We start from the raw sequence: 21,668 nt of genomic DNA, 5'->3' as shown, positions 1-21,668 counted from the left end.
GAACTCTAGAGCTTATACATTACAGATAATGACGGATTTATTATTTCTTCGACCCAATTTCATTTTGAGTTCATATGTGTACATATATTTATTAATTGTATGTTAATGGAGTTCATGGTTGAATCCAACTAATCAGAAGGAGTATGCTCATTGTCTCAACTCTTACATTCAATTATTATCGAGGGACTCTATTTCAGGTACAAGAACACTGGACGTAATGACAGTTATTGATGCAATGTAAATGTATTTTAAATACTTGGATTAGTATTTACATGAAAATCGCTGTTTGTCCTTGAAATAGTTTTCTCTTTAATTGACATTTGATGATTACTAATGTCTGTTGAGCAAGTTTCCATGGAAACGACTAGACGCGCACTGCTACTAGAAGTAATTCGTCTCTCCATTGGCGGAGGACGACTTACCACGCTTTTTCGAACACAACACAGATGGCGTTTGAACAGCCGTCTGAAAGTTCCACTCGCGATATACAGCGCTAAGGGATTCAAACAAGAGTTAGAAAACATTAAATAGTTTGTAACTTCATCAATAAATATGTACTTCATTGCTCGTCTGCTGAGGTGGAAATAAGACACAAGGAAGAACCAGATTGATCTTGGAATATGACTGACAGCGTACGCAATGGCGAGAGCTGTTACCACTTTAGCACTTCTGTACCTTGCAAGTTCCCTCACACCAATACGAACTTCACCAGGAATTTCACGCACACTTTTTCTGAGTCTGTGAGCAGTCATGAGACTGAACAAGGCCATCAAAATGGGCAAAACAAAACAGAAAAACACAAAATAAAATATATCCAATGCTTTGACTAGCACTTGAGATTTCACAAACGGGAAACAAACGCCATTTCTGAAATCGAAAATAATCGAAGGCGGCAGTGCGAGAATTAGTCCGATGAGCCACACTGTGAAGATGAAGATGACAGTACGTATACGGGCATTTAGTCTCCACCGCGCACCTGATGTGCGCAAGGCAGACACTGTTGCGCAGTAGCGTTGAGCACTCAAGGCGACGATGGATAGCTCAATAACGGCGTGGTTGAGGAAACGGAAAGTGACGAATATCCTGCATCCGTATCCGTCGAAGAAAATCCATTCACTGTGATATTTGGATACGTAATACAAAGGAGCATTAGCAAACAAGTTCATGACATCTGCAATTGCAAGATTGAAAACCATAATATTCGGTGCCGTGCGAACCTCTTTGTATTTAGCAAACATTAACAACAATGTTCCATTTCCTATCACACCGAGAACAAGGAACACGATGTAAACACCAGGATACACGTAGTAACGAAATAACATTTCCAATTCTTGCTGTTTTAGTGTTGTAAGATCATTGCTTTTATTCGTCGGGTTCTGTGTTGTAATATCACCATCCCGCAGGATTTCTGTCATGATATCTAGCAAATTTTCGTTTTCACAAACCGGATCATTGGAATTGTTCAAAGAAATGGCGGAATATCGTTGTATGTTGTACTCATTCCACATAATCTCCAAGTCTTCCACAGCAATTTTCAGTTCCTTCATATTTGTTTCATTTTGCCCAAATAATGTACCTCCACTAATGTCTGTATAGTTGTCGTAGTAAGTGCGGAACTTAATTTCGTTCGTGTCATTCATAGTTTTAGCAAGTCTGTAAATAGTTTCAAATTTCTGTAAAATATTCCTCACGACATTCATTTCTGTGTCTCTCACATTTAAGAGAGAGCCATCAGCTAGGATCACTACCGGTAAGTTGTTTTTCGTGTTTGAAAATAACTTAATATAACGGATCCAGTCTTGACGTCTTTCTATATAGTACTCAGTTAAATTTATAGCTTTTTGGCCAAATTCCAAATCACCAGAACTAAGAAAACATTTCATATAATTCCAAGCCAAAGCAAGCGTCTTATTGAGCTCGTTATCTTGACGAATTAAAGGCTCCATAAGCTGTCGAGTCTTGTTTTCGGAATTTGTGTTTGTTTCAGATGAAGGTCTTAAATTCTTCAGCTGTTGGAAATCCATACTTTCGCTTTTATTTAGATAAATATTAAATCCGTGACCACTTTTGACACTATTTCTTGAAGATATGTTCATTCTTTCACTAGGGTTCACTGCATATCGAACCTGGTTTTCTGAGCTTATATTCTCAGAAGTATAAACGTATAATGAAGGCGTAAAATTTGCACTTTTATTTGCGCTAAACAATAAAGAATTGCCTGTTTGCAGTCCTACATTTTCAACATTTGACTTCGTGGTCTGGTACAAACTTCCTACTCTCTCCCTCTTGACTCTTCTGTCTTCAGTTACAAATGTCTGTCTGCTGGCTGAAATTTCGTCTCCAAATTCAGATGTCATGTCTACACTTAGAGGTGTCTTTCTTGTAGTTTTTTTCTCAAGAAATGTTGTAGGTCTAGCAGAAAATTTAAAACTCGTTCGCAAATCTTGTCTTATTTTCGGTGATGTATAATTCCTCTGCATTCCCATGGATTCATATGTACGTGTTGATATATTGTACTGTAGATTTCCATTGTTAATAGTGGTCTTAAGTGTAGATGTCGATTCTAATGAAGGTCTTGAAGCAGCTTCCTGAGTAATCTCCGCCTCTTCTGAGGACCTATTGTTGCTGAAGATGTAGTCCTGTGTAGTATGCGCCTCTTTACGACCAGTCACCAGCAACACAACGAGTGCAGTATAAACCTGTGGACAATGAAAACTTTTATTAGTTATCACCAAAATATTGAATAAATTGATAGAGTCTTTATAGGACCTGCCCTTAGACAGAAAACTATGAATTAATGAATTGGCTTACAGAAACGTGTTCAAATCTTCGCAAATTTTACATGTTCTATAAATTTAGCATAAACCGTGAAATTGATACCTCGATCGTCTAGTAATTACATCGTTCGCTACTGCATCTGAGGTCCATGGTTTCAAATTTGACCAAGTAACATGGACTTTCAAGAAAGATAAAACTACTTAATGTGAATTTCATTGGCACATAAATAAAGGTGCTAATTCTACTATGTCTTTCCTTAATGAAAGCGTCCATAGAATTTCTCTTGTTCAAGTTTCCTTCTCCTCTACACGCTTTAAAACTTACAGCTAGACATTTATACTCGGATAAAGACAACTGAAACCAGTTCCTAGCATAGTTATGTACCGAGAGAGTTGGCTCGGTAACGTTTAGACTCGCATTCGGAAGGTCCCGGGTTCAAACCCAGTGGCCGGCCAATATTATTGAGGTTTTTAATGGTTTTCCTCAATCACAAAGACAAATGCCGGATTGAAAATTTAAATACCATGATTCATTATCTCTTCAATCACCAATGTCATAGGGAGTAGGCTAAGCAAAATCTAAAGTCAGTTACATGAACACAAGCCATCTGCAACACACAACAGAAATAGGAACTTTCATTGGGTTATTTTACGACGCTGTATCAACATCTAGGTTATTTAGCGTCTGAATGAAATGAAGGTGATAATGCCGGTGAAATGAGTCCGGGGTCCGGCACCGAAAGTAACCCAGCATTTGCTCGTATTGGGTTGAGGGAAAACCCTGGAAAAAAAACTTCAACCAGATAACTTGCCCCGACCGGGATTCGAACCCGGGTCACCTGGTTTCGCAGCCAGACGCGCTGACCGTTACTCCACAAGTGTGGACAACAGAAACTCAGCAATTATAGTAAAAACGGCCCAAAGATTCTATATACGCGATATGACTACAGATGTTAAAGCGTATATAACTTAGCATAGTTACATAGATTCTGAAGATTTGTATGACCTGTGTGAACTCTGTTAGATGTCCTATGCCAAAAAGGTAAAAAGAATTGATCCAATGGGGCAGGAGTCACTAGGTTAACCATCTGGTCACAAGTATATTCTTGGAGCTGCATTCGAGCTTGGGTTCGATTCCTGCTTGGGCCAATCACCCTGTTGGGTTTTCTCCTAGGTTTTCCTCAACTGTAAGATAAATTTCAGGTAATCACATGGTAAATTCTCGGCCTCATTTCGCCACATACTATCTCGCTATCATCAATTCCATCGACGCTAAATAACCTATTATTTACTACAGCTTCGTTAAATAACCGACAAAAAAATATATTCTCTCAGTAATAGACATACACCTTCAAAATTTAGCAATCTGTTAAGATACCTACTGGAATACTTCCTAAGAAAATTATTTCTTAGAATTTATAAGAAATAAAGAAATAAATAAAAATGTAACGTTAGAATTATTGAGACGTGCTGACAGGACTAGGCCTATTCGAAAGCTCGATCATACTAAAGATTTTTGTGCTTTTCTAGAATGTATCCTGGAAAACACCGAGTTCGAACTCAAACAAATTCTGTCCACATAGTCTCAATAGTCTTTTGCATGTCACTTCATTCTTACTTAACGTTGTACATAAGATAGGTGTTAAATAATAAATTAATATATGAATTGAAAAAAATATATATAAGGTAAGGTAAAGGTATCCCCGTCACATGCCATGAAGGCACTTGGGGGGGGGGGGCATGGAGATAGAGCCTTATGCTTTCCATGACCTCGGAACTAAAATGAGGTGGTGTGGTCGGCACCACGCTCTGACCGCCTTTTACCCCCGGGAAAGACCCGGTACTCAATTTTACAGGAGGCTGAGTGAACCTCAGGGCCGTTCTGAAAGTTTGGCAACGAGAAAAATCCCGTCACCACTTGGGATCGAATCCCGGACCTTCCAGTCCGTAACCAGCTGCTCTACCAACTGAGCTGAGCAAGTTTTCATAACAGAAAAATGGTTATATAAACCACAGTTTGAAAAATAGGGAGATTGGTTTTGCAGTACGAAACTCCATTTTTCACAGGCATTTTGACTCCTTTAGCCTATAACATCAGAGGATTTGACATAAGTATAAGGATAGGAGTGCAACATCTCTTTCGAAGAAGTGTCAAACTTCTGGTAGAACCTGTATAATCCTAATGAAATTACATGGAGTAATAGCTTGCAACTGTACTTCCATCTAGCGGTAGTTACCGAAAAAATAATTTTCTGCAGTGGCGATCCCGGTGGTTGTTCGTTTTTATATGTCGGGATTTCATAACATGGGAATGGCCAATCTGATATATACAGGATAAGTCAGGAGAAAAGGTACATGATGTGAGGAGTGATAATATTGGTGATTCTGAACAAAAAAGTTTCTATGAAATATGCCCTGTTCTTTAACAGAATCTGACATACAGCTGTTTGAAAATCACGAGCGTCAGTCTCATGTCCTTCATCAGTACTCATAATGCAGAAACAACCAAAACGACATTAAGTTGTAGTAGGGTCAATGAAACTATCCTGGGCGTTGGATCGGTCGCGGTGGAGTCATTACTTGGCCACCGAAGTCACCCAACATTACTACATTGGATTACTGTGCGTGGAGTTGGCTTAAAAGCGAAGTCTACAAGCGCAAAATAGAAACTTGTTCGCATTTTACATGCTTTTGCTCAAGTAAAGGAATGTCCGAATCTACTCAGATCAGCAACACAGCAGCTATCTACAAGAGCTGCAAAGTTCATTGAAGTTGACGGTGGACTTTTTGAAAATGTTGTGTAAAGAAAAGTACACAATTGAACAGAACATAAGGTAACAATGTTTTAATTTACTATCACCTGCACTTTTCATGTTCCTCATTGTTTCCAATAGTTTTCTCCGAAACCGTTAAGAACAGGACATATGTTCATATAAACTTTTTTATTCAGAATCACCAATATTATCACCCCTCAAACCATGTACCTTTCCTTCTGACTTACCATGTATGGAATCAGGAGTTTGGGCCACAGACGCAGTTAATGTAGTAAGACATTCTACGGTTAAGACTGAACAGAAAATGACTATATTGTAAACATATGGTACTTTGTACATTACACTCGTGAACAGACATTCAGATAGGGATAGGCGAAGCGTATTTTGTACAGTAGTAGTTATAATTGAGGAGGAAACCAATCCCAAGTTAAATTATGCAATGCTGATGTACGCAGTTAAGTGTGTGTATTCTTGAATATTATGTAAAATGCGGGGTCAGCTACTGAATGTTGCGTGGCGGTCATTCCTGATATACTTGACGTCCTTCAGCGAGTTAGAAATTCATGAAGCAACAGGGCTTAGTTTTGTTGTGCGTATAATGGGGTCACTTGAATAACTCCTAGTTAGGTAAGTATGTGGGCAGTATTTTAGTTGACGACACTTTTAACTGAGTGGTTATTCAGCGTCGAAATTCAAAATGGGAGAAAAAAGCCGACAAATTTTGTCTGGACTGTTACATCCGATGCAGGCTTACTTTATATGCCGTATACCTACGACACGGAACTCTCAGCTTCCCTCTCTGGAAAGCCATGTTAAGGAATTTATCTACCTTTAAATCCATAGCCCTCAACTCGCAAATTTCGGATTCAGCAGCTAGTATGGAAACCTCTAGATCAGACCTGCAGAACTGCAGCTCTTCAGAGCGACTGCTTTACTCCCCTTTCTTACCCCACCCACCTTTTCTACCAGTGCGGTCATGACGTTCTAGTTACGTTCGGCTGCATCAACATTCATTCTCGCGGCGGCAGGTATACAATACGCTATCAAGAATTATTACAAATGAACAGATAATAAAATCCTTAGGAACATGCCTTTAGAAAGTAAGAGAAAAATGAATGAGGGAAATAAATAAATTCAAAGACATGTAGAATAAATTTTAAAATGTATGTGTGCATATAATGTAAGAAGGTCTACTTATGTATATATCCTCCTATTACTAGTAAAGTCGATTAAATCCACTTTTTGTGTAAAATAAGTTAAGTACAGTCCCCGACTTGTCTTCCCGTGCTCTGTATTGTACTAAAATGAAATAAGTCCGAAATGTTGCGTGCAGACAGCAAACCAATTAGTTTATTTGAAGAATTTATTACGATTTTTCGTGCATTAATAAAGTTTTAATTCCTGTTTTTACAAAATTTGTATAACTGGTCTTAACTGGTTTTACTAGTAATAGGACGATAAATAAATTGTACGTTGATAAGTGAGTGATAGCTATATGACCGGATGTCAATGCTGTTATTCAACATTTTAATGCACTCCAGCCAAATAAATAAATAAATGAGTAAATTCATTTATTACTAACAAAACAGTTAAGATTTTTGGCACAGTATGTCGAATGGGGGAACAAACCTACTTGCACTTGAATCACTGGTATGAATCTGTAACCTTGGATGTGGACGAGAAAGGACGGTACATTTTATCTGGAGCCTTTTAATTCAGAGACAGAATCCTTTAACGAGCCGTAAATCTACTACATGGGGCCCACAGTTTTATTTCACTTCTCAAGGGATCCATGTTGTGGGTTTCTCTCTTTCTTAAAAAGTTCTGTTCTGTATCAGGGATGCACCGGCACATAGAATACGTCCCCAGTTACATTGCCAGAGGCGTAGCACAGGTGGCAGGCGAGTTCGCCTCTGATTCAGAACTACGAGTGCAGTTCATAACACTTGAACTACATTCGTGGTCAAGCAATGTATTATTATTTGTATCTTTAATACTATGATGCGGGTTGCATCAACTCTGTCGCTAAGGAGCAGTGATAAGTTACGGGATGCATCGGCCCGCTACCGCTAAGGAACAAGGTGCACGTAAAGTATCACAGAAATGGCAAGGGATATTAATTGTTCCTAATAGGTGCCCATTAAAATGTTTCACGTTAAAATTCCGTATGTAGGCTAAAAAAGTAACATTACACAAAAAAGTATGTTTGTATTACGAGCTGTTGGAAACTTATTCCTTCTAAATTACACAGCTTTGAATATTTTAACCTTAAGGAAAGATTTGTGTTGTTATTTTATTTTATCCGGTCTAACTCAACACTTACATAGCGGTTTCTCACCATAGTTTGATCCACGAACCTTTTTGTAAAATCTCTAATTAATGTAGCTACTTTTAACCAGGCTTTCACCCAGAGCTGTGATTTTCTGTCATTCTTATTCCACTGTTGCGCCAATATCGAAGTATCACCTCATTGTGTTTGAACACGTAGGCCTGTCTGTGAAACATGGAAGAATAAATAATATTACTTGCTTAAGATTCGCTGTAAGTGGGAGGTATTGCATGGTACGTGTCGTTCAACTAGTATTGCAACTTATAAACGGAGAGTGATCATAGTCTACTCGCAATTTCAACTTTCACTTACAGTGCAAAATACGATACACTGCAGCCTTATTCTGGCATCTGAGTTCATCTGAGTTATGCTTTCATAATTGATCAAGGAAATTAAAAGTGACTTTAAATATGTAACATACAATTTCAAGCATAAATTTAATAAGATTACATTAGACTTCAGCATAGTACATATATACAACTCCAGACAGAGTTGTGAAATTAGGTTCTTTGCATAATAACCTGTGCCAGCGATACTCGGTCAGGGATATGACAGCGACTAGCTGCAAGCGAAAATATTACTAAAAGTTTATGTGGAATGGATAATTTCAATTCTGGGTGAAAGCCAATCGTAGCTACGAACACCTAATACGGAATTGATATTTGCCCTTTGGCAATGTGGAGTTTTGTATTGTCTTAAGGGACTCCGACAATACTTTTTTTTTTTTTTTCTCATTTTTATTCCACAATAATATTCTGTGTTCTGGCTTTGTTTTTCCTATTCTTTATAGAGTAATTCAGGTTCCAAGTTTGAAACTGCGACCTTTCAAGATCTATTGCGTTAACTTTCGAGCTAGGTGCATTCTCAACCAACCCCGGCTGACTACACTAAGGTTCGCAGGCAACCCCACTTGTCTCTAAGCCAGCCCTCTCTTTGCGTCGTCAGCCGGCATTCGGGGAATGGTATGGAATTATGACGAAATGGAGATATGTTAACGGAATGATGTAGATGCCTAATATGTGAAAACAGGAGATTTTTTGTAGGTTATTTAACGACGCTGTATAAATATCTTAGGTTATTTAGCGTCTGAATGATATGAATGTGATAAAGACGGTGAAATGAGTCCGGGGCCCAGCACCGAGAGTTACCGAGCATTTGCTCATATTGAGTTGAGGAAAAACCTCAACAAGGTAACTTTCCCCGACCGGGAATCGAACCCGGGCCACCTGGTTTCGCGGCCAGATGCGCTAGCCGTTACTCCACAGGTGTGGACAAAACAGGAGAACCCCGATAAAAACCCCAACTGCGTTTTTGTCCTCCACAAGTGTCACTATGGATTTTTCAACAGTAATCTCACTAGAGGTCTTCATTTATCTAGAGAAAATGAAAACTCGATTGGAATTAATTGACTATTACACGATTATAAGAAAATATATAAAGATTAGAAGTAACGAAGTACTCCAATACAATAAAATATTAATTGACTTACGGAAATACAACTGACTTCAAATGTATTATTGTACCATCTCAAAATTACAAATATTACGCTAGATGGAGTAGTGTGTTATGATGAGCTGTTTTCTTGTTATCAGTTGTGCCAACTATGGAATCTTCATTGAACTCTGTTTACGGTTACTAGTCAAGAAGGCTTTGTTGATTTAGTTTCATTTTTATGAAAAAGTTGCATTCCACTTGAATTATCCCAGTAATCAACGTCACTTGACAGATGAGTTTTCATTAAATCTTAGTATTAAACAATCTCTGATACGTGACTATCCATAATATCATATAGCAGAAGCTATAACATAACCTAAATAATATAAAGAAGTGTTAGAAAAGTTTTAATTATGGATGATGAAATAAACAAGAAAACTTTTAATTAAGGATGATGAAATAAAAAATAAACATGAATAATTTTAAAAGGAACAATTTATTATTGAAAGTACAATTTTCAAATTTTAATGTTTCAGGGGTTGGTGGTTCAGTTGATGCTATATTGGACGTGTGCGTAAAAGAAGTAGAACTCGTTGATGTACATGGTGTATTCCTCAATTTATTCAGGATTTCCAAATGGTTCTCTTCATTTATTTGTAAATAGGGTTTCAGGGAAGATGCATAGCTATGACCAGTGATCTTTATTAATTCTTGTTCTTGAATGCCAATGCGAGTCATATTTGAAACTGCTGTGCAACGACTGGAGTGGTTTGTAATTTTCTGTTTTTTGACGTCCAGACCAGTGTAGTTTGAAATGTTGGCAAACAAAGAAACAAATGCTAGGGTAGCGATAAAAGCAAACAAATGCTAGGGAAGCGATAAAATTAAACAAATGCTAGGGATGCGATAAAATTGTGCGATAAGCAGCCATGATTGGTTGAAAGACGTGTTTTCGTACCGTTTTATCGGTCAAAAGTAGTATATCGTAGTAAACGTGTAATAGTCAATGGAAAACCCAGGCCTAACCAGAACTCGAATGCGGACTGCCTACTGAAGGTCTGACCACTTAACCATCGGGGTCGATTTCAGTGGTTCGCAGTGCCGTATAGTCTATCTAGAGTCCGTACCAAATAGGAAGACGTCAAGAAGTGTTCGAGGAAACCCATTTACACTATCGCTTTGATTTCCAAAAATGTCATAAAATCTGCGGTGACTGAATCCCATTCTTGTACATGAGAAGTCGCCAGTTGATTAAGCTAAGTCTGGACCAAAATTATTGAATTTAACACAGATTAAAATGCATCAATTTACACTAACACATTTCTGAAGTGTCACAGACGGATGAATTTCATAGTGACAGTATTTATTGATGTCTCATTATTTGACATAACATAAAAATAACTCTTAAAATATACATATTATAGGCACATTCGTCAATATAAATAGCTGAGAGGTTTTAATCTCTCGATAATACTAATCTTATAGAAACAATAGGCATTAAAATGCTATTTTAAACAGTATTTAGACTAGCTGATATTTTAAGCTTTCACTGTGATTGTGTTCAAGAGCAGAATTGAAGGATTCAAAGTCATAGTGGGCCAAGCACCATATATAAAAAGCGAAGAAAACAAGGGTTAAAATTAAGTTATTATTATAATTTAATGAAACATATAGCAAGTAATTATAAACTATGTGACATATCAATCCTCATTAAACTGTGGTATTCACTTAACTTTAAACCTTGCTTTCTCTGTTTTTAATAAATGGCGGTTGGACCATTATGGCTCTGAACCCTTCAATTGTGTGTTTTCAATCAATTGTCTGGCGAGACTTAATATCGCTTTTCTTTTAATGTTTCGGAGCTACATGCAGGTTCCAACATCAGGGTAAAATTTCACAACACCACAAGAATTGCCTGCAATGTTGAGGCCGTTATGTATAATTAGTCCAAACTACTACAAAAAGGCAAAATCCCCGATCTGTCTTTTTATAAAGTATGGCCAACCTTAGCTCGTAGGTGCAAGAGAAATCAAATGGAATTAATGTATAATTTATCGCGTATAATATTGGAAATTATAAAACGTTTTAACACACCGTTGAAAACCCAAAGATCTTCCAGTAACGTATAACTGTCTAGCTACCTATCTTCTTACTTAGCTACCTACTTCATATGTACCTACCTACCTACCTACCATTTGTCCGTCTGTCGATCTGCCTAACTGTCGGTCTGTTCGTCCATCTGTCCGTCCGTTCATCCGTCGGCACGTCCATCCACCCACCCACCCACCCACCCACCCACATATCTGACTACGTACCTATCTACCTGTCTGTCCAGCTACCTACCTACTTACATACCTGTCTGTGTTTGTCCATTTATTTATATACTGTATATATATATATATATATATATATATATATATATATATATATATCATTGTTCCTGCAATAACTCCTATGTGACATATTTATCGATTTTATGATTTTTGCTCTATTAAATAACTTAAATAGTGATACAGCAAATAATAAAATCTCTTATATGTAATTATATTTCTTTGTTTCGAAAATGTAAGGATTCACAGTCTCCTATGTACGGCTGCCATAGGATGATTAAATGTGTTTTTTCTTCCTACTGAAAAATTTTATTTTTGCACATAGAAGTTATTACGACGATATAGTCTTTTTTTTTAGTTTGTTATTTAACGACGCTGTATCAAGTATTAGGTTATTTAGCGTCGATCAATTGGTGATAGCGAAATGGCATTTGGCGAGATGAGGCCGAGGATTCGCCATAGATTACCTGGCATTCACCTTACGGTTGGGGAAAACTTCGGACGAAACCCAACCAGGTAATCAGCCCAAGCGGGGATCAAACTCGCGCCCGAGCGTGACTTCAGACCGGCAGGCAAGCGCCTTAACCGACTGAGCCACGCCGGTGGCTACGACGATATATATATATATACACACACACACACACACATTTGTCTGCCTTCCTTCCTTCCTTTCCGTTGGCTTGTTCTTCAACCTGATTTGACATCCATCATTTTGTTTGTCTCACTAATTCTCCGACAGTAATGGAATTGACTGTAAGAAAACAAGTTCCTAACGATAAACCCTAATTGCTTCTGCTACTGTTCTCTAGACTGGAGGAAGGAGAACACTAGCAAAACAAGGAACATATCAATCAGTCCATCAATAAGTATTGAACCTAATAACCTCAAAGTAGAGTATTCCATATCCCAGACGTTTGCTCTTTATATAGAAAAATCTAGTAAATTAGATATAAGAGACTCAAACGATGGGGTGTAGGAGTTTTCGCAAGAAAGACACGAGATATATGTGAGCTTTTTTCCCCAAGAGTATTTCAATAAATTCTAATACAATTCAATCGCTTATTAGTAGAAATAGATAACTGTAATAAATGTTATCAAATATTCACCGAGTGGAATGAAAATGCCTGGCGATTATTGAAGTCCTGGAGAGAGAGAGAGAGAGAGAGAGAGAGAGAGAGAGAGAGAGATCCTAAAAATGAAACAAGCCTAACTGCCTAACTCTAGCACATAGGATAGCTGTCGATTAAGATTATTATTATTATTATTATTATTATTATTATTATTATTATTATTATTATTATTATTATTATTATTATTATTATTATTATACATTAAATTAGTTTAAATTATTTGCGTACATCAAACATTTGGATCACTTTCTGGTGGCGACTAAATTGAAATTCATCATTCTTATTGTATGAAATGTCATTCCTTCATGATTCGAATCGTTAACCGTAAGGTTAGGAATTTGACCGGATCCTGCCTGAGGTGTTCCGTGACTTCCTTAAGTTAATTAATGTAAATGCTATAATAGCATGTTGAAATATGCCACTACAGAATTTTATCAAACGCTTTCTCCTAATCGTTTGTGTAATTCTATAACATCATTAATACTTCATAATCCCTGAAGTTGAAAATAATGTTAAATGAAATAATACAATAAAACGCATAACATAATTTAATGAAAGAGAACCCCATACAGTAATATATAATTGGCTTTCCTTAAAGAGTTGGTCCCTTTGGCTATTAGCTATGCCTTCAAAAAAACTTGAACAAATACTAGATAATCACTGCAGCCGGACTTGTTAAACGTATTTTCACTAATTCTAATTTGAAACCAGTATTTCAAAAAGTAATCCACATAATAAATACAGCACATTTATTAGTGTTGTTGATCGATCAAAATATTTAATCGATTAACTATTTGAATGTAATCGATTAATCGAGTTTTTATTGAGTTGAAAAAATGTTTTAATATACTGTAATACACAATTTATTGTTAAATTTAACTTGTGTTCGGTGATTATTATTAAATGTTGTATATCTGTACATATTGTATCGTTATATTACAAAACAACTATTTTAATTATTTACTAAGATATTTATTGTGAGGCTTATAATTTATTGTGTCAATTTCTCCGGGAATTTTTCAGACAAACATATATCACAAAAAGTATGAAGACTCACCTAGTTAATACTGCTTCAACCATGATTTTAAACATACGAGTGCATTCACATGCTCCGAATTAAGTGCCGCTCTAAGTTCAGTAACAATCTTTCCTGCATCACTAAACACGAAAAAACTTTTTTTCTGTCAAGCACTTCTCCACGATTGTTCAATTTAAATCCAAACGTTTCACCGAGTTTACCTCTCAAATTCTCATATGACATAATGGAGTTTATACATTTCATAAACCACAGAAAACTGATTTTTTCCTTTATCAAACTAAACACACAACCTTCATACACAAACTCAGTATAGAAACTGCAACTGCAAAGTTACAGCTGTCGAAACAGAAGACTGGTCCTTATTGTAATCGAATTACCAGATTTTAGAAAGAGAAGAAGGTAGTTACTCTCTCACTTGCACACAGTGTAGACATGGCTATTTTATAAGGGATGAGGGGGACGAATCCCAGAAAAGTATGTTTTTCATATGCTAGGAAGATGAGCTGACAACAAGGTGAAGTTTTCTTGGAAAACCATAAAACTTAATAAGGGTTTCGCATTGTGTTTCAACTTTCAATAGAGGTAGACTAGGTCACTGTCCTCATATCTTCATCTTTTTCTGAAGTGTTTGTGCAAAGATTTTCCCTACGCTATCTGCTTTACAGTAAGCAATTTCCGAGAGAGAAATATTGTCGGAATTTTTAGTATGAGTTTGTATTAACAAAATAATAATTAATATCAACTACAGCCGATTAATTTTAATCGACTCAATTATTCGATTAAATATTTTTGATCGATTAATTTTACAACAGAAATTGATCGATTAATCGATTAGATTAATCCATTAAATCCCACAACACTAATATTTATATAACAGGGACAATATTTAATTAGTATGAACTTGCTCGAGCGTGTGTTCAATTTCCCCTTGGGCTGATTTATCTGGTTGGGTTTCTTCCGAGGTTTTCCTCAAATGTAAGCCGGATGGTGAATTCTCGGCCTCATCTCGCCAAGTACCATCTCTCTATCATCAATTCCATCGAATCTAAATAACCTAGTAGTCAGTAGTGTCAGAGTTGTAAGCTCCAAAACCGGTTGTGGGGCTAAATCGGAGCGTGAACTTGCTTATGTCTGTGGAAACACCAGAGCATGCAACCAGTCTAGTGGAGCGCTCCGCTCCGTTTAGTCTCTGTCTGACAACGCTGTAGTAGTCGATACAAGGTCGTTAAGTAACCGAAAGGAGCATGAACTTGTGTTTTAAAACGTCAGCATATCTCAGGACAATTGTTACATAAAAAACACATGCTAATGAATCCACACACTGAATATAAATGTCGATTTAACCTTTATGTACCAAATTTTTAGACTTTGATATGTATATTTAATATAAATTTCAAACGAAATTTATGATAATGGAAATATGGAAGATAGTTTTGAAAATACTAAAAGTGAGGCATGAAACTGAAAAGTCTGAGAATAGCTAGTTTCTGTCCACAGTGATAATTAATATAGCACTCAAAGTGAAAATTTATAAGTTCCGTCACGTTGTAAAAACAAACTCGGGTTATACCGTTGCAAAATAAAATTATCTATATTTAAAACAAAAATAATTTTATGTACTGGGCCCACTTTAAAATCTCCATTATTAGGCGCAGTGTGTTTATTTATTGAATGAGCTTCAAATGTTTCACTGTTTATGCGAATTTAAATTTCAATAATTCATCGTAATTAAACAGAAGGCATTGATCATGTTTCTGTTGCTCTATTTCATACTGAATCATTCCAAGGGTGGTTAACAATCCAGCTCATCTACTGCATCAGTGAACCATTGCGGTCTCAGTAGATTCATGTCATCTTTTGAAAGTCGTTTCCCATCCGATAAATATTCGACCATCTGAGAATGCGACATCCTTCTAACGTGGTTTTTCCATTATTTCCTACAGTATTTCCTGAGGAAGTGTTGAATCATTTCAAGTTCCTTTAAAATTGTTCATTTTCCTTTCATCTAAATTTGTATAACGTACTAATTTGCCTCCTAACTGTCCAGATTTCGTTTTCATAGCTATAGATCTACCGAAGTTTATTTTGCCAAAATCATATGTAATGTTATTCTAATATAGGATAATTCTGTGCTAATAAAGGTTTGAAAATTGAGTTAATACGAAAAATAATACAAACTATAGTGAAATTTATATTTTTACTTTGCTTATATTCATTCATTTTCATAGATATCTTCTTTCTCTTTCCATGTTTAACCTCCTCGTTTTCTTATCGATTTAGTTTCCATTGCTGTCTAGAAGAACAACCCTAGGCTCCCTCACAATACGGCCCTTCCTGATTATGTAGTCAACACGATACAGGGCCACCACGCAGACGTTACAAGACAAGTACAAGACAAGTTACAAACACCTAGTCCCGTGGAATGGAGATCAATGTCCGCCCACTCCGGGAATCGAACCACGGACCTCTTGATTGAGAAGCGCACTTGTTATCCACTAAGACATAGTGGCGAACCTACTTGATAATCTCATACGTCAAATATTTCATTGTGTTGATTTGTTAAAAAATATTTTCAGTACACTTTCTACTCCTAAGTGTATACATATATTCCAATAGACAAAATAAAATTGAATACGTCAACTGCAATAAATTCAATAGTTCAGTCACGAAATGTTCAGTATAATTAATGAAGATGTAGGCCTCTGTCTGATTTTAATGAAATTTTCGTTACAACTTCTAATTTTATTAACGCACTATTTTCAAGTATACCAATATTTGAATCGCTTATTTAAGAAAGGTCCTTTGTCCACAAAATAGCGATTTTCATTTTATTGTGTGGATGAAATCCTTATACCAAGGCGCTTCATATAGGCAAGAAAGGCCGCATGTCCAACTCATTGTGTGTGTAATATGGGGTTTCGTAATAACTGTTTATTTACGAATGGCCCTATGTCCTGGAGTAAAGACCTTTCATAAATAAACTTGGGTTGTAATGGCTGGTGAACGGAAATTCGAAATATGTAAGAAAGCATTCACGAGTCAGCTGTTGGTGAGAAGGTTACGAAAACTCATTTTATTGGATAAATCCCCAGAGGACAACAGAGGCAAACAACAGAACCAGAAGACTAATCCAATCACTACAGTGATGCAAGTAAAAGATCGCATTGCAAGTTTTCCCTTGGAAACAAGTCATTACTCTTCCAAGGAAGTAAACTATCTTCATGCAAAGTTAGACATTAAAAAATGTATACCCTTTTTAAGGAGAAATATCCAGATTATTCTGTAAAATATAGTTTTTACTATAACAATTTTAAAGAGCATTTTGACTACAGGTTTGGCAGACCGCAGATAGACACATGCTGTGACTGCGAGGAGCTTCAGGTCCGTGTTAAAAGTCCTGCTCTTAATGAAACTGCTAAGAGAAGCTCAACTAATTGTTCACAAAAGGAGGAGCTATAAATTTTATGCATCACTGAAGCAAATGAAAAATGTTATGCTTTATTTAACGACGCTCGCAACTGCCGAGGTTATATCAGCGTCGCCGGTGTGCCGGAATTTTGTCCCCCAGGAGTTTTTTTACATGCCAGTAAATCTACTGACATGAACCTGTCGCAATTAAGCACTCTTAAATGCCATTGACCTGGTCCGGGATCGAACTCGCAACCTCGGGCATAGAAGGCCAGCGCTATACCAACTGCGCCAACCACATCGACGAAGCAAATGAAGGAATACTGCAAAGATAAGAACGTTTTATGTTTAACCATTGATTATATGCAGAATATATATCGGTCTCATATTCCAGTCTATCAGGTGTTTTACTTAAGGCCACTGACACTGAAGAATGTATTTTCTATTACTTTTTTATATATCATGACGGCATTGCAAGGAAAGGGAATAGTGAAGTGTGCTCTTTCTTGCTGACATATATGAGGAAAGAGGTGTCAAGCAACATCGATGAGCTGTATATTTACAGTGATAACTTACCAAAGCAAAACAAAACTCATTTCATGATTATTTTCTTGATGGCACTTGTGGATACGGGTTGGTTTTTCGAGAGTTGTGTACAGACTATCAATACGTGGACATTCATACCTTCCAAATGACAGGGATTTTGGTACGGTGAAGCGCAGCCTAAACAAAGTGGATATAGCCTACATTATACAGTCAGAGATGTGACAGAAATTATTGCAAGTGCAAGTCACAAATTTCGTGTTAGGGTTGTTAGAATTGAAGACATCTTGGACTTCCAAACCTGATGCTCTATTATGTATAAGAAATCTCCTGTATCAGAAGGAAGCTAAGTTCATAGATTGAAGAATTCTAAGAAAGGAAAGAGAAGTCTTTGCAATATCAACATACTATGAGTTCATCTGGACAACGAAATAAATGGATACGTAGAGGCATTGGCCTACCTTACATTGGAGGACTACAAATGAAACACTTTCTATTTGGTTTGGAAAAGCTTTTTCTATTCCAAATGCAAAGGCTTACACTGATTGTCAACCAATTATAGAGGACAAAGTTCGTGACCTGAAATCGCTTTTATACGACATTCCCGAAGACAAAAGTGAATTGTTCCGCACTCTCACATCTTCATGGCAAAAAGGCAAAGTAGGAGGCAAGTGGAAGCAACACAGAAGGGAAGGGGTAAAAAAATAAGGAAACACAGGCCTATATCTCATGTTTACTGCTTATTTTTGTATTAAATGTGTCACTGAAGAATGGAAAAAATGTGTTTATTTAAGAAAGGCCCTTTGTCCAGTCTTTTCAAAAAGCTGTAAGCTTGACAATTTTGATGATAGTAACTGAAGATTTTCTTAATATGTTTCCTTTATTTTGTAGTATAACATATCATGTTTTCAGATTTTTTAAATATTTAGTATTTTCAATAAACCGTTTTTTTTTTAATTTCCCACAAAAATATGTTTTTGGACAACGGGCATTTCATAAATAAGTGATTCATTTACATTCATGGCTGAAAAGTGATGTTAATTAGTGCCGGTATGTATGGTATGCCGGCATTTATTCAGCCTACTATCTTTTAATGAAATTTCTGCTAAAACTTGCTTGCTTGCTTGCTTGCTTACTTACTTACTTACTTACTTACTTACTTACTTACTTACTTACTTACTTACTTACTTACTTACTTACTTACTTACTTACTTACTTACTGGCTTTTAAGGAACCTGGAGGTTCATTGCCGCCCTCACATAAGCCCGCCATTCGTCCCTATCCTGAGCAAGATTAATCCAGTCTCTATCATCACATCCCACCTCCTTCAAATCCATTGTAATATTATCTTTCCATCTACGTCTCGGCCTCCCCAAAGGTCATTTTCCCCTCTGGCCTCCCAACTAACACTCTATATGTATTTCTGGATTCGTCCATACATGCTACATACCCTCCCTATCTCAAACGTCTGGATTTAATGTTCCTAATTATGTCCGGTGAAGAATACAATGCGTGCAGTTCTGTGTTGTGTAACTTTCTCCATTCTCCTATAACTTAATCCCTCTTAGCCCCAAATATTTTCCTAAGCACCTTATTCTCAAACACCCTTAACCTATGTTCCTCTCTCAAAGCGAGAGTCTAAGTTTCACAACCATAAAGAACAACCGATAATACAACTGTTTTATAAATTCTAACTTTCCGATTTTTTTCACAGCAGACTGGATGATAAAAGCTATAACTTCTAGGTTTATTAATGCACTGCTTTCAAGTATACCAATATTTACATTCATGAATAAAAAGTTAAATTATTTAGTGCCAGTATGTATGGTATGCAGGCATTTATTCAGCCTACTCTCTGATTTTAATGAAATTTCTGCTACAACTTCTAGTTTTATTAATGGACTGTTTTAAAATTACCAATGTCCACAGTAAATTCATGGATGAAAAGTGAAATTAATTAGTGCCGGTATGCACGGTATGCCGGCATTTATTCAGCCTACTGTCTGATTTTAATGAAATTTCCGCTACAACTTCTAGTTTTATTAATGCACTGTTTTCAAATTACTAATGTTTACATTCATGGATGAAAAGTGAAATTAATTAGTGCCGGTATGCATGGTATGTCGGCATTTATTCAGCCTACTATCTGATTTTAATGAAATTTCTGCTATATCTTCTAGTTTTATTAATGCACTGTTTTCAAATTACCAATGTTTACATTCATGGATGAAAAGTGAAATTAATTAGTGCCGGTATGCATGGTATGCCGGCATTTATTCAGCCTACTGTCTGATTTTAATGAAATTTCCGCTACAACTTCTAGTTTTATTAATGCACTGTTTTCAAGTGTACCAACATTTACATTCATGAATGAAAAGTTAGATTATTTAGTGCCGGTATATATGGTATGCCGGCATTTATTCAGCTTACTGTCTGATTTTAATGTAATTTCCGCTACAACTTCTAGTTTTATTAATGCACTTTTTTCAAGTAGGCCTATACCAATATTTACATTCATGAATGAAAAGTGAGATTAATTAGTGCCGGTATGGTGTGCCGGCATTTATTTTATTCGACCCACTTCCAACATGGAATAAATACTGATATAATACTAATAGGTACATTGTCCTTTTGCTACAGTTTAGAATTCCAGTTTCCTTATTTATACAAATAAATTATAAATGTAAACAGAACACTCACCAGTGAGTAAATAGTGACAATCATCCTGCAGTTCTTCAACACGTGCTTCCTAGTCCTTGGCACAGAGATTATTGTGTTGTAAAGTTTGCCTCGGTCATGTCGTGAAGGTTTAACCACGCCTTCTCTTCAGTTTTTCCTTGTATCACACAGCCAAGCCAACAGCTTTCCCCGCCTGTAGTACACTCCAGTTCAAATCACCGCCTCAGGCCAATAGATATTAAAGTAAGAACAGGTTTAAATTTTTTTATCGTTGCTATGCTGGATGACAGAGGCGCAGACTATTTGTGATGTGGATTCCCCTCCTGCTGACTAAGACCTCCTTCTGAACTTGGGAAGTCCCTGCCGAGACGAAAAATATACTGTGCTGGTAATACATAGTCTTACAATGACACAAAATTTCCACACAAGCAATTGTCATTTGTTTTTATCACTAGTTACTAGTCATTCCACCGTATGAACAGGATGCCGTGATAATATGACTTACGCGTTTTACGAATATTTTTATCAGAACGTCGACTTCATATCCGCTTTTTGCTTGTCTTCGTATTACGTCATTTAGAAGCAGAAAGGTTAACAGCCTGCATTGTGTTGGTCATGTTATAACTGCTACGACTTCATTCATAACAACCTGAATAATACTACGGAACAAGATATTTACTTACTGTAAGGTAACACTTGCTATTGGTTTACTTTCACGAGCATATTCTGAATATTAAGTTGAAAATTGTCCACTAGAACTTAATTTTAAAAGGTTTTGCATCCTCATTGCAACTTAAAACCATTTTACTATGGTGATAAAAATATATATGTACGTATACAGGGTGGAAGTGCAAATTGAAAGGGACGATACACTGAAATGAATAGAAACCCTATAAATATAATATATATAGTGTGATTTTTTTTTCTATTTCGTGAGACATTTTAACCTTTAATTCAAATCAGCTAAAGATATGGAAATTTTCAGGTATTTTTCAGCCTTAAAACTTGACATGGAAGAAATTTTAAATATTAGACAAAACCTAGGGCTCTTTGTGAAAGATGGACTTTTGACAAGTGTTGGAAAGCGGTGTAAATGTTTTCAGGGTAAGGATGCTTCAGAGAAATCTCCACAAATAAGAATATTAATTCAACTCTTGTTTCATATTCCTGCAAGTACCGTAATGCATTTTTGGAGCGCGTATTCAGTATCATGAATAACATATGG

At 36.4% G+C, this 21,668-nt stretch overlaps 2 protein-coding genes across 2 annotated transcripts in view; one reads left to right on the top strand and one right to left on the bottom strand.

Annotated features, from left to right (window-relative positions):
- Sytalpha (Synaptotagmin alpha) overlaps positions 1 to 21,668 on the top strand; it is a 609,065-nt gene that overhangs the window by 554,291 nt on the left and 33,106 nt on the right. The gene's annotated exons all lie outside the window — the stretch shown is intronic.
- On the bottom strand, positions 221 to 20,828 carry LOC138706359 (uncharacterized). The gene is made up of 2 exons (XM_069835539.1): positions 20,465 to 20,828; positions 221 to 2,699 (listed from the first exon to the last, which is right to left on the bottom strand). Exons 1-2 carry the CDS (start codon positions 20,486 to 20,488, stop codon positions 249 to 251), a joined length of 2,475 nt encoding a protein of 824 aa, XP_069691640.1. The 5' UTR covers positions 20,489 to 20,828; the 3' UTR covers positions 221 to 248.

Source organism: Periplaneta americana, chromosome 9 (genome assembly GCF_040183065.1).
Source record: "Periplaneta americana isolate PAMFEO1 chromosome 9, P.americana_PAMFEO1_priV1, whole genome shotgun sequence".
In the NCBI taxonomy this organism is placed as follows: domain Eukaryota; kingdom Metazoa; phylum Arthropoda; class Insecta; order Blattodea; family Blattidae; genus Periplaneta; species Periplaneta americana.
The sequence above is the reverse complement of the archived record's forward strand: the minus strand, read 5'-3'. Positions and strand labels throughout refer to the sequence as shown.

Excerpts from the sequence above, each read along its gene's own strand:
- LOC138706359 (XM_069835539.1), bottom strand. The coding sequence starts at position 20,488 with ATGATTGTCACTATTTACTCACTG. Across the intron at positions 2,700-20,464 it reads TTGTCACTATTTACTCACTG|GTTTATACTGCACTCGTTGT; the intron begins GTGAGTGTTCTG and ends CATTGTCCACAG.